Source organism: Anguilla rostrata, chromosome 11 (assembly GCF_018555375.3).
Source record: "Anguilla rostrata isolate EN2019 chromosome 11, ASM1855537v3, whole genome shotgun sequence".
Lineage (NCBI taxonomy): Eukaryota > Metazoa > Chordata > Actinopteri > Anguilliformes > Anguillidae > Anguilla > Anguilla rostrata.
The window spans coordinates 37570593-37584850 of NC_057943.1; the positions used below are offsets into that span (position 1 = coordinate 37570593).

The 14258-nt window shown below is 43.3% G+C and overlaps 1 protein-coding gene across 2 annotated transcripts in view; it reads right to left on the minus strand.

Annotated features, from left to right (window-relative positions):
- itpr3 (inositol 1,4,5-trisphosphate receptor, type 3) overlaps positions 1 to 11534 on the minus strand; it is an 80657-nt gene extending 69123 nt beyond the window's left edge. For both annotated transcript variants that reach the window (XM_064299837.1, XM_064299836.1), the window contains exon 1: positions 10912 to 11534. In XM_064299837.1, the coding sequence (XP_064155907.1) occupies positions 10912 to 11003 (92 nt within the window). In that variant the 5' untranslated portion in view covers positions 11004 to 11534. The remainder of the gene's footprint in view (positions 1 to 10911) is intronic.
- Between the last annotated feature and the right edge of the window lie 2724 nt (positions 11535 to 14258).

Below are 14258 nucleotides of genomic sequence, written 5' to 3' on the forward strand. Positions count from 1 at the left end.
AGCAGCACCCCACTTCCAAATATACAGCATGTCTTTAATTAAGCCATCATAATTAGTGCCTCTTCAGGCCACACATCCTGTTCCTGCTCGTCAAGTTGTCCTTCAGCATTAGGACGGAAAACAGCGCATTCTGTTGCCACACAGTAAACTTGGCTGGGTACTGCTATTGTTATCCATTATCAAAACAGCCTTGTGCCAATACTGCCATCCCGCAGGTCAGAGTATCTTCACATGGTTGTCCTACTGCAAAAAAAAATTCCTCTTATAATAAAAAAGACCAGGTCAAAACCTAGTATATGGCTGGACCTAACACACTTCATCCAGCCGACCAATGGTGTAACTTCATAACTCGGCCGACCAATGGTGTAACTTCATCACTCACTCAGTCACTCAGTCACAGACATTCGCATTTATAGGGCTGGCCCCACTGTTGCGGTCCAGCCAATCACTGGTTTACAATCTGGACCGAGCGGAAAATATGACCAATGCAGATACTGTTCCATTTCCATGGTAACTGTATAGCATACTGAACTTATTATGAACGCCATGAATCAGTACTTCAGAATCAGACATCCTCTCGTCATCAGTAAGTCTGTAGTTATAAAGGCTCCATCATTTAGTTACCCATTTCATTATTCAGATAAAGTGCTCATGGTTGTGGTACCGTGCCATAATAGGAATGTGTCCATAGGCCTCATTTCATTGGCTGTAGAACATGTCATTTCCAGTGACACTGATTTAGTCAAAATTGTGCTAAGTAGCCCAAATATTAACATTCAAAGGACAAAATATTCTCTTGCTATAGTAGATTTTTGTAAATGTTTTCATAAATCTAATCTAATCAGAAAGAACTAATGTCATTCATTTTGTAATCATCACTAATAAGAAGAAACCTTTAGCTGAAAAAATGATTATGATAACTGAAATACTAAGCTGCTAGAATTTATGCAAGAACGATAATAACTTTAAATAGAGAACTCTAGAAATCCACCATCTTGCAATTTCTGATATTGCCAAAAATTTTTACTGTTGTACAGATTCAAATGTAATTGTGCATTTGAATCTGTGATTCAAGGTTTAGGATGAATGTTAAATGGAATAATGGTTAATCACGGTGGGGTGCCTTGGATGAGTATAGCTCAGAAAGGAAGAGTGACTGGATGTAATGCTTTTTTTTTCAATTGTGTAGCAGGTGGAGCCAAGCTGAAACACTGAGTGCAAATACTCTTTGAGGACTAATGTCGTCTCTGCTGAATGTTGTTGTCTGTTGCCTTTCCCTGGCAACAAATTTCCCAGGCAAAATTTGACATAATGCACGTTTACTGCAAAAGCAAAGTAAGATCCTTTTTAAATGTCCGGCATACTTTTGCTGCACCCACGATGACTCACATGACTGAGGGTGAATGAGCCCTGACCGCACTGCGCTATGCTAGGAGCATCTCTGAGCAGAGAATGCCAGTGCTGGTGGGAAGAGCTTCTTACACTTCCCTTTCACACTGGGCTGAGTGACAGAGAGAGGACCCAGCTAACACTGCCTTGCCATGAATCTAGCAGAGAGAGAGGACCCAGCTAATACTTCCTTCCCATCGATCAAGCACAGAGAGAGGACCCAGCTAATACTTCCTTCCCATCGATCTAGCACAGAGAGAGGACCCAGCTAATACTTCCTTCCCATCGATCTAGCACAGAGAGAGGACCCAGCTAATACTACCTTCCCATCGATCTAGCACAGAGGGAGGACCCAGATAACACTGCCTTCCCATGAATCTTGCACGGAGGGAGGAACCAAGAGCTACCAGTCGCCGCCAGGTTCAGGCTCAAAGTCCTGACTCTGGCCTACACTGCAGCCAACAGGACAGCCCCCTCCTACCTACAGGATGTAATTCATCCCTACACGTCAGCTCGACCACTCCGCTCTGCTGCAGCGGAGCGACTAGCACTCCCTGCCGTCCGGGCGAATGGTTCTCGCCTGTCCTGACCGCGGAGCTTCTCCACCCCAGTTCCCCAGAGGTGGAACACGCTCCCCATTCCTTTGTGACCCTCTCGGTCACTGTCCATTTTCAGCCGTGGTCTAAAGACGGATTGGCACCTTGACTAACTCGAACACTACTCCTCCACAAGGTTACGCCCAATCCCGGATTACTGACTTATATCACCAAGAGCAAACAAAGTCAATAATGCCCAAACGAAAATCTAAAGACGGTAGAGCACCGGACTCCAAACGTAAGAAAAACTTCAGTAGTTCTGAAGTGGAGATATTGCTGTGGGAAGTGAAGAGCAAACGACCTGTCATATTTAGCAGTAGTGGATATAAAATAACACAAAAAATGCATGGGATGCTATTACTCGTTCAGTGAACGCTGTATCCGGAGAAGGGCGCACAACTGATGAAGTAAAATAAATGGTTTGATGTCAAATCTGAGACAAAAAAAATGCTGGTGGGCGTGGGCGCAAGGAATTGCGTGTTATACATTCAAACGACAAAGCGCTTCTCCTCATATTAATACCGCTAATTAAATCAACCGGCAGTAAACTGCATCGGAGCAAACCGGTCGCTGCACAAAACACTGCACAAAAAATGTATTGCCAGTCATTTTGGTGTCATCCCCCTAGTGACGACTGAATAAGTGTTCTCTTCTTCAACATGTCCACGTGTTTAAAAAGTGTTACCTAAGTGCTTAGATTGTATTCAAAATTTAAACACTTGCTTTTGTAGTATAGACCAAACTTTGCATAACTGAAACCCCCAAAAATAAAAGGTCACTACAATGGTTTGATTTTTATCATTTACTCCCGCTGAGGCAACCACCCTCTGAGGTGGAACCTGGCACCTTAATGCTTTGTAAAATAATGAAAATAATTATTTAAAAATATTATAAATGATAAAAATATTATTGTAATTTAAATCCTATAATATTATACAACTGTAGAATTGAAGAAAACGCAATAACCAATTATTTTGCACAAACTTACAGCACTCAAATGTGTGCGTAGATTCTGTTCTTACCTAAGAACAAATCCCAAATAAGAAAACATTGGTGAATGTCAGAATCTTCGTGAAAACTTCGTGAGTGGGTTTTAAGAAGAAAATTCTTCTTAAGAACGGTTGGTGAACGAGGCCTAATGTTGTCCGACATGGTAATATTGAGCAACGCGTAAAACCTAATTTTAAAGATGCTTTTTGGATTTTAGACACTTGCTCTTTTGCGTTCGGCAAGCAAGTTCCTGTGCGTCATTACATCCGAATACTCGACGGGATTGTCGCACCCGAACACAGCACACAGAGGAGCAACTAGAGGCCAAAAACACGCTGAATCAATACTACTATAAAAGTGCCATTGTGAAAAGGTATCAAATATGGCTTTTTTAAATTAGGGACTGGCACTTTAAATGTTCTGCCCATGGCTCCAGCGCAGAGGGTGGAACCGACTCAAAATGTCCGCCCATTGATCCGGCTCTGAGGGAGGGCTGGGGAAGCTTGGCACAGCAGATTACGCAGAACGTCCGATAAGGGAGGGGGGCGGCCGTCCCCGTTTTTAAAGCTTGTGCCCTCGATTAAAAAAACCACAGCCTGGCGGAACATGTGGCACTGTCCACAGGGCGAAACCCTGCTGTGGAAGTTTCACAGCTGTTGCTCCTTCTCCATCTATTACCCTCTCTGCTTTCCACCTGTCTGAATAAAACCACAAAAATACTTAAAAAAATGGCAGGCTGACCCTTACTTCTTACAAAACTACAGCATTACACTGACTCTGTAGTCTGTGGCCTGGCTTTGTAAAATGACATCATGGGGGGTTTTTTTTTTTCCTGATTTTGTTCTATTCTGGGAAAACAACAACATGCAACAGGTGCAGCTGCTAATTCACACTGCTTATACAGAGGACCGTGCCAGCCAGCTAATCTGTATTTCATACAAATATAAATAAATGTAAATATAAAAAATCTCCCACCACTCTGGTCCTCATTAGCATAAATGCTGACGTCGCGCATGCCCAGCTGCCCCCTCTCGTCCCGATACTCAGCATCGGATTATCATGAATTACGGAAGATCCTCAATGTGCCGAGAGCCGCGTTTAATAGACCAGCAGTTTTTTTCCCTTCCCCTCGCATTCACAAACGGGCCTCATCTTTAGGCTCCGGCCCGAGAGGAGAACCTGAAGCTTGCGTGTGAGGCTGCGTTTCTCGACCTCAGCGCACAGCGGCAGGGAGGTCCAGACGTCCGCCCTCCACATCCTGACAGGTGGCTGAACCGGGCCTGAGATTTGAATGGCGCGCATTTTCCATGCAAAGCAGGGGAAAGTTCCGGCACTGGGAGGAGCTGCGATAATCCTGGGAGCGACGTCTCCTCTCAATGACCCACAGGAAGCACACATACACTGATTTAGGAGGAGGCTTCGGCCTCCTCGAACCTTCAACATGCGGAATAGCGTAAGGCTAAGAAGTGCTTTTGAACTGGGGTATAGAACTGGATCAGGGAGGCTGCCTTCCTTGGTCTCCGTACGTCACCCGTTCAACTTATTCACATTCCCTTGCCTAGAGCGCTTTCCTTTTTTTCCTTTCATTGGCTCCCTTTGTACACATCTCAAGGAAACGAGGGATGGAAGGAGGAGAAGGGGGAGGAACTGAGAATACAGAAGAGAGGTCATTAGAATGTTGCTGGTTCACTCCAGTATTTTGATTTGCCACTGAAAAATACTGCCTGTGTGTGCCTCAACACCTTCCTTCCATTCCTTCCCAGTATCCACCAATATTTCCCACCTTTTCAATGTCTTGGTCAAAGCAAAGCATTGTGGGAGTTGCAGTCCCAAAAATTGTGTAGGCTCCAGGGTGGCTCACTTACAGAAGAGATGGGATCTCAATGTAACTACCCTGGTTAAATAAATGAATACATATACATCCCAGTGCTTTCACAATGGATGCATCCTGGTAAACTTTACAGAAGGATGCAAACAAGGTTCTGAATTAAACTAATTAAGCTAAAGGTTTCCTGTCATGGCAGCCAGTCAGGCCCTTACAAATACCAAGCGTATAAGGAAAGTAAGGAATTCTTCTTCTTTTTTTTTTTTGCTTTTTCTGATTTTTATTTGGAATGCCCAAATTGGGATATCATTGGGATAGGTACATGGGAACTCATAACTGGACCCCTGGCTGTCGATTTGGAAGCACACGAACAAGCACAAGCTCTCCTCCGAACCACGCCACCATGACAGCGTCATTTATTATCCCACTGCACTTCTCAAGTCATACTTCTGCAGAGATGAGCTTATCAGGTGGACCTGCAGGCACTTGATGGACCAGTGGGGGCAGTGGTGAGCAATAAGGCGCTCACTGAACCTTCTCAAACTCTTGGTGACACTACTGCCAGTCATGTATTGTCCTACCAGCCACAGCCAGCACTGGCAGGGTCGGGGTTTGATCCTGGGCCTCATGCATACACCTGAACAGTGTTTCTCAAACCATGGGTTGGGATCCAAAATGGGTCGCAGGAGTGTATGAGGTGGTCCCGAAATGAGTCTGCAGTCCACTAGGCTATGCTAGCATGTGCATTGGAAGGCCCCCTGAAAGGTACTAAATTTCTCATCTGTGTCCCAACATTAAAAAGTATTTATGATTTGGGTCCCAATATTAAAAAGTCTAAGAACCATTGCACTAGAACTAGATTGGTGCCTCAACCAGATGAGTCAACAAGCAGTATCCATAAGTCTTATACTTGGGGTAGTATACTTCTGGTGGAGTCCAAATTGGTTCAGAAACAGCTATACATGTATACAGAGATCAGTTATTAATTGCAATGCGGATGCAAGGCCAACATAAACTACTGTCATTGCTGAATCACTTCCATATACAACAGCAAAGTAAGACACTCACTGCCATAAACAACAGCATTAATAGAAGATGGTGAGTTGAAAAGCAACCTTTATGAAGCACAATGATATGCATACTGGGAGTTTAAGCACACAGAAGTGCGTACAGTGTTAATCCACACCCCAACCAGTACGAATACAGTGTGGCTCCGCCCCCAGCCAGAGTACAGTGTGGCTCCGCCTCCAGCCAGAGTACAGTGTGGCTCCGCCCCCAGCCAGAGTACAGTGTGGCTCCGCCTCCAGCCAGAGTACAGTGTGGCTCCGCCTCCAGCCAGAGTACAGTGTGGCTCCGCCTCCAGCCAGAGTACAGTGTGGCTCCGCCTCCAGCCAGAGTACAGTGTGGCTCCACCCCCAGCCAGAGTACAGTGTGGCTCCGCCTCCAGCCAGAGTACAGTGTGGCTCCGCCTCCAGCCAGAGTACAGTGTGGCTCCGCCTCCAGCCAGAGTACAGTGTGGCTCCGCCTCCAGCCAGAGTACAGTGTGGCTCCGCCCCCAGCCAGAGTACAGAGTGGCTCTGCCTCCAGCCAGAGTACAGAGTGGCATCATCACCACCACCATGGATGGACGAAAAAGGCTTGTTGAAATGAACAAAGCCACTCTTTCAAAAAAAGAAACCACAGGAAACACCACAAATAGCCTGTCATTGAATTGCTGGCGACTCTAGAGGCAATCAGCCCTGCACATGCATAATTCACTTCCTCTTCCCGTCATATTTGCATTCAGAGAAAACCCATCTGGGGGTGAGGCCCAATTAATTCTACAGATCCAGGTGTCACTCCCGGGAAAACAACAAGCATCCCCCGCCCCTGCTCCCAATAAACACACTCCTCCACAGATTGGGTGGTCTGCCAATCGCTGAGACACTGGTGTACTGACACTCCACCATATAAAACACTCAGTACTGCTGTCCTTATGTCATTAAAACCAGCTAAGACAAGATCAGCCTGACGCTACTTTTGAGACTACAGAAAAATCTCAGGTAAACAAGTCAGGAATGGTGGATGCTCAGAACTCAGACATGTTTGTAACTTTAAAGGTAAGGTCAAAATACACCTTAGGCAGCAATGTAGTGTTATGGGTAAGGAGCTGGTCTTGTAACCTAAAGTTCACAGGTTCAATTCCCTGGTAGGACACTGCCGTTGCACCTTTGAGAAAGGTACTTAACCTGCATTGCTTCAGTATATATCCAGCTGTATAAATGGATGATATGTAAATGATATGTAAAAGTTGTGTAAGTCGCTCTGGATAAGGGCATCTGCTAAATTCCTACAATGTAAGGTACACCACTTTTAAGAACTGGATACTTTGATTGGAATGATATACTTTCATCTCATTTTCTGCATACACACCATACTTCAAAGTTAATACACCAACAATCAGCAGATGACCAAATAATGCATTTATTATTTTTAACTTTCAAGTGATAGATCTCCTTTCATGTGACCCATTATCTCTGGCTTCTTTTTCCAAGTGCTGCTTTGTCTAATGTTGACAGAATTTCAGTTTTTTTATCAATGGAAAGTGTGACTTGTTTCCGTTTCATGTTCTCTATGTGCAAATGTAGCAATACGAGCTTGAAATGACATCACCAAAGGTGCTACTTCCATGTATTAGGCTACACCCCGTTTAAAATTTGACAGTATCTGCAAAAACACAGAGGAGTGTGCAGCAATTTTTACTTTTTGTCTACACAAACTACTTTCTTCTTGCATAATTCAAAAAAAAAAAAAGCGTCATTGACAACCATCTGTCGGGCAATCCTTTCTTCCTCTCGGTTAAACGTTTGAGTTGGGGCCAAAAGCATGAGTCATCACAGTCTTCTCCTCACCCAGATCTTCAGCACTGCCCCAGTTGCATCATTTAAACAAAAATTACTGTCTAATTGCAAAGTAAATATACTTTCATTTCCTATCAATATGTATTTTACAGCTTAGAGCATTTGATATAATTCTCGATCTTTGTACAGTAAACTCACTGAAAGTTGGATGTTTATTTTTATCCTGTAATATTTATTAATATTTTGTTTGAATGTGGCCACATTTCATCGACTAATATGGTTTTAATTAAAAAGGTCCTGCACAATTAACCAGCTGCATGCATTCCCTTTCACACTGCATATAGGTACATGCATACACACGTACACAAACACACCACCCTGCATGCAGGTATATGCATACACACATGTACACAAACACACCACACTGCATGCAGGTATATGCATACACACATGTACACAAATACACCACACTGCATGCAGGTATATGCATACACACATGTACACAAATACACCACACTGCATGCAGGTATACGCATACACACATGTACACAAACACACCACACTTCATGCAGGTATATGCATACACACACACACACACAAACACACCACACTGCATGCAGGTACATGCATACACACACACACACACAAACACACCACACTGCATGCAGGTACATGCATACACACACGTACACAAACACACCACACTGCATGCAGGTACATGCATACACACATGTACACAAACACACCACACTGCATGCAGGTACATGCATACACACACGTACACAAACACACCACACTGCATGCAGGTATATGCATACACACACACACACAAACACACCACACTGCATGCAGGTACATGCATAACACATTACACAACACCACACTGCATGCAGTTATGCATACACAGTACACAACACACCCCTGCATGCAGGTACATGCATACACACACGTACACAAACACACCACACTGCATGCAGGTATATGCATACACACACTTAGACAAACACACCACACTGCATGCAGGTACATGCATACACACATGTACACAAACACACCACACTGCATGCAGGTACATGCATACACACATGTACACAAACACACCACACAGTAGCAGGCAGTAGATTCGCCTAATGCAACATGAGTGAAGTTTCCATGCAACTGTTTAAGCAGCTTAAGTCTCTGGTTCACAAAGTCACAAATGGAGTAAAGCCACCATTTTTTGGCAGCAAAGGGGCAGTGGTTCAGATTCATCTACATCTAATGTAAACGGGATTAAAAAGGGATTTGACTAAGCACACTGTTCAGATCTGAAATGCGTGATCGCTCCTTAGTTTTAAGTACTAGGCCTAGACCTTAAACAAAATAGACAACCAGCACACATTTTAATGTTCATATACTGGGAATACACACCAACCCTGTCTGAGTACACCTCACAGAAAATAGCATTATTACTAGTGCAGGAAAAAGGAGAAAATACTAAAATACAACACTGCTGAGTTCATTTTTAGACTTAAAGACAGACGTTGTTTGTCCAGATATGTCTTTTCAATTTCATAATATGTAGGCTATTTGTGGAAAAGGCAAATGATACTGATTTATGTTTGAATTGAACTGTTACTGAAAATGAAAAACAAAAGCGAATGAATCAATGCAATGCTACGCAGTTAAGCAGAATATGAGCAGCAGGAGCGAGTGAGCCCACTGAGACATACTGCGACAGCGTGTGAATTCAGCCAAACTACAGCGAGCCTAAAAAATGCTTTCCGAAATTCATTTTCTAGGAGGTGTGTAAACATTTTTTTCAGAAGCGTCGATAATGGAGCTTACTGAGGTCACAGACCAAGCCTCTGAAACCGGGTTTTTAAGTGTGAACCCCTAAGGCAGTTGAGCAAAGGCATACAGAATACAGGTTACACATAACTCCACCCAGCAAACAACTCACGCACAACACCTACACCTGCAACTGCAACATGCTGGGTGATTATTAAAATGGACGATAAATATGCACAAATTGAATCATGCGATGTCAGTTTATGCCCCAGACAAACAGATCGTACTTTTGAACTATCGGCAATTTTACACATGGATGGTTTGTGCTATTTAAATGTAGCCAACCTGCAACTTGCGCAGTTCATATCTGTTACATATATCTATATGAATCATTATTTGTTCACAAATCTGGAACAGAGATTAAAATGCACTCTCCTGACCTAACCTAGTCTGCTTTCCGAAGTTGAATTATCTAAGTGTATACATGTAAAATAAGGAACATTTTTGACAATTGTTACCTGGTAAAAACGTATTACAGAAATTCCAGCACCACATATCACCATGAATTAAAATCTTGGCACAGGTCATTATTAGGCCAAGATTTTTAAAAATCCTTTAATTACAATGTTCTTATGTACTAACTGAGCCTATCGGAAGTCTCATCCACCAAGATATTACAGCATGCTCCATTCTAAAAGTCTTCATCATCTCACAGGGACCAACTCCAATTCACCAACCAAGCATGGTGCCAAGAAATAGCACACCACTATACTGCACTACAGCATCTACTGGTGACTAAACCGGTCTCTGAGAGAGAAAATCCTGAAATGCACAAGATGCACAGGGCCTCTGGCCATGTCTTCACATCCAGGATATTGGACAGGCTGCAGTGCATCATGTCCAGGCTAAACCAAAAAAATAGTACTACTTTGCATTACTACAACACAGCAACACTATCAGAGTTAAGTCAACAGAATTGCCACTGACGATTGAACCGTGAAAGAGTACTACTGTCATTAGTGTGTATAGTGTCACGTGTCAAGCCCAAAATCAGATGTACATATACAAAAATTGAAATTCAACATGCTTGTCTTGCAAAGAGCACAACTGTCAACATTAGCTTACCTGCACAGGCAGTACTGTGCACGCAAGCTATTTTGTTTCACTGCATCGTATGAACATTTACACTGTATTATTATTATTATTATTATTATTATTATTATTATTATTATTATTATTATTATTATTATTAATTGTTGTTGTTGTTCTTGTTGTTGTTATCGTCGTTATTGTATCCAGATAACTGTAGATGGAACAGGACTATAGCTGTGTGCATCATACTGAGAACGCCAAACGAAGGTTGGAACAGATGCCCCAAGATCATTTGCAGAGCAGTGACAAGATTGATCACGTCGTCTTGGAAGGTCGAAGAATTTCTCACTGGAAGGGTCACGCGGAACACTTAAAATGAGAGAAATTCCACAGATGTGCGTTTACTTACCCCAGCGTGCTAATAAATCCATTGACAGTGCCTTCTGCATATAGGGACACAATATCCCCGATGTGCAAAAAACTAGACATCGAATCCGACATTTTCGGTGTCTTCAAATAGAAAAAAGAGAACGTGAAGACTATTACAGGTTCTTCGGTGGGTTCAGCGCCGTCTTCCCCCTACATACTGTAGCAACTTCTTGAGAAGTACACTATGGCTTCAGAGTTGAGTTCTTCCTGGCACACTTGGGTGTGTGCTTTTCATACAGCCGCGCTTTGTGCAGGGTGTTGCTTGTGAGCCAGAGTGCAAAGTACGGCTAAGTCAAAAAGTGTCAATATTTCTATACTGAAGTGGAAAATGAAAATCAAAAGCAAGCAGCAGTTTCACAGACGTCCATAGAGGTTGCAGGAGCGGCAGAATTGTTGAAGTGTGTCTCGTCAGGTTAGCCGGGCACTTTAATAGTAACCAAACCAGGAAGTGTTCGTAATGCAAATACTTAGCCTACTTAAACTGTGGCGACTGCAGAGAACGACACGGCGCCTTGTTTTGTGGAGTACACGGGGGAGAAAACACTCTAAAGAAACCGATGTCTGTTGAACGACCCGAGAGGAAGTACAGCGGAGTTATGTGGGTGCAGGCAGCTCGACACATTCGCAGCGATGTGAATGGACTCTCGATATGACGCCTGGAGAGAGACGCAATCGGGAAAATAAAATAGCAACTTCTCACAGTGATCTTTTGACATATCCGCACGCAAGCTGCGTTTACCTGTAACCGTTCTCATTGATTCCACAGTAATTGCAATCATATGTAGTCTGCACATATTGCCGTCGTCTCATGAGCTATTTGAAGTATAGCGCGTTAAATGCACACGGAGATACGATTTGTGCTGCTAAAGAGGCTACGTAAATGCACATTGCGAATGTAAGTACGCAGCCAGTCTAAAGATGATTAGAAACAGGTGAATCAAAAAGAATGCGTTAACATTACGGAACATCAGTTTTTAAACGCTCCCGAGCAGCGAGGTCCCTGTAAATAATAAGCCTACAAAATTTGTAAGGATATGAATGAATGGGTGGAACTTCAGTATACTGCAAACTGTAAATGAAGTTATTTAGTCTCTTTATAATAAAAAAACAAATACTTCTAGGAAAGAATTGGTCAATGACATGACTAATGGGAAAGTGCTTCAAATATCACACTTCCTGATCTATTCTAATTTGACAACCCCTTTCTACAAAAGCAACTTCATGCTACTGCCTAAGCAAACTGAGGGTGGGATAAATATACAGACTTTCGCACACCCACCCAGTACACACACTGCACAATCAAAAAAAGTAAACATTTATTTAGAAAATACTTCTTCCTGGGATTAGGCATAGCTAATGGCAAACATGCAAGCCAGTGTGGGACAGCAGATGAGCGGGTGGGTAGTCTTAACACTGACTAGCCCCAAACATTCACGCAACACACTACCTAGATGCGGAATTAGTATCGAAATACATTCATATAAAAAAGCAAATGGAAATAAGCTTTTTTTTTTTTTGTTAAACAAAGCAAGCATGCAAATTAAGTGCAATTTGTTCAGAATACAAATGAGTATTGAGTAGCAGCATATGTCATTTTAAGCAGTTTTTTAATAGTGGGCCCCATGAATAAAACCACCATTCAAAATTGTGTTCATCTTGAGTTTGTCTGCTTCTAACAGTGGGTGGACCCATCTGTGTGAGCGAATCACCTTCAGTGAGCGTGGGCCACAGCTGAGGGATCCAAACGGGTGTCAAATAAAGGAAATGAGTCAAAAGACTCAAATGAATAGGTGTTCTGGAAGCCATTTTACAATGCCTTATCACTAACAGCCATTGAAGCAACACCCACCAAAAGCACTTGTATGCATTTCAGCGTTTGTTTTAGTCTAGAAATGGCAACCACCACTAATGCCTGCTGGACTTGTACTTATTGTGTAATGAGTTTTTCCACACAGAAATTTGGCCTCACCCACTTCTGTTCAACCTTTCAAAACCATTAAAAAGGGTGCTTTGAAATTTGTGGCTCTATTTTTACAGCAGCACATACACAGTGTTTCCCCAAGCAGGAATCATTGATGTGTCGTACAAATTTATATTCACTTATTCACTTAATCATTTTCTATTTGTTGTAGTCTATGTTGTTAACTAATCCAGCTCATCTAACCCCGGGTTCAGGAGGGTTAGTGCTGGGTTAGCTCACTGAGAACACTCTCATAACTAATCCAGCTCATCTAACCCCGGGTTCAGGAGGGTTAGTGCTGGGTTAGCTCACTGAGAATACTCTCATAACTAATCCAGCTCATCTAACCTCAGGTTCAGGAGAGTTAGTGCTGGGTTATCTCACTGAAAATACTCTCAAAACTAATCCAGCTCATCTAACCCAGGGTTCAGGAGGGTTAGTGCTGGGTTAGCTCACTGAGAACACTCTCATAACTAATCCAGCTCATCTAACCCCGGGTTCAGGAGGGTTAGTGCTGGGTTAGCTCACTGAGAACACTCTCATAACTAATCCAGCTCATCTAACCCCAGGTTCAGGAGGGTAAGTGCTGGGTTATCTCACTGAGGATATTCTCATAACTAATCCAGCTCATCTAACCCCGGGTTCAGGAGGGTTAGTGCTGGGTTAGCTCACTGAGAACACTCTCATAACTAATCCAGCTCATCTAACCCCAGGTTCAGGAGGGTTAGTGCTGGGTTATCTCACTGAGGATACTCTCATAACTAATCCAGCTCATCTAACCCTGGGTTCAGGAGGGTTAGTGCTGGGTTATCTCACTGAGGATACTCTCATAACTAATCCAGCTCATCTAACCCCAGGTTCAGGAGGGTTAGTGCTGGGTTAGCTCACTGAGAATACCATCATAACTAATCCAGCTCATCTAACCCCGGGTTCAGGAGGGTTAGTGCTGGGTTAGCTCACTGAGAACACTCTCAAAACTAATCCAGCTCATCTAACCCAGGGTTCAGGAGGGTTAGTGCTGGGTTAGCTCACTGAGAATACTCTCATAACTAATCCAGCTCATCTAACCCAGGGTTCAGGGGGGTTAGTGCTGGGTTAGCTCACTGAGAATTCTCTCATAACTAATCCAGCTCATCTAACCCTGGGTTCAGGGGGGTTAGTGCTGGGTTAGCTCACTGAGAATTCTCTCATAACTAATCCAGCTCTTCTAACCCAGGGTTCAGGGGGGTTAGTGCTGGGTTAGCTCACTGAGAATACTCTCAAAACTAATCCAGCTCATCTAACCCAGGGTTCAGGGGGGTTAGTGCTGGGTTAGCTCACTGAGAATACTCTCATAACTAATCCAGCTCATCTAACCCCGGGTTCAG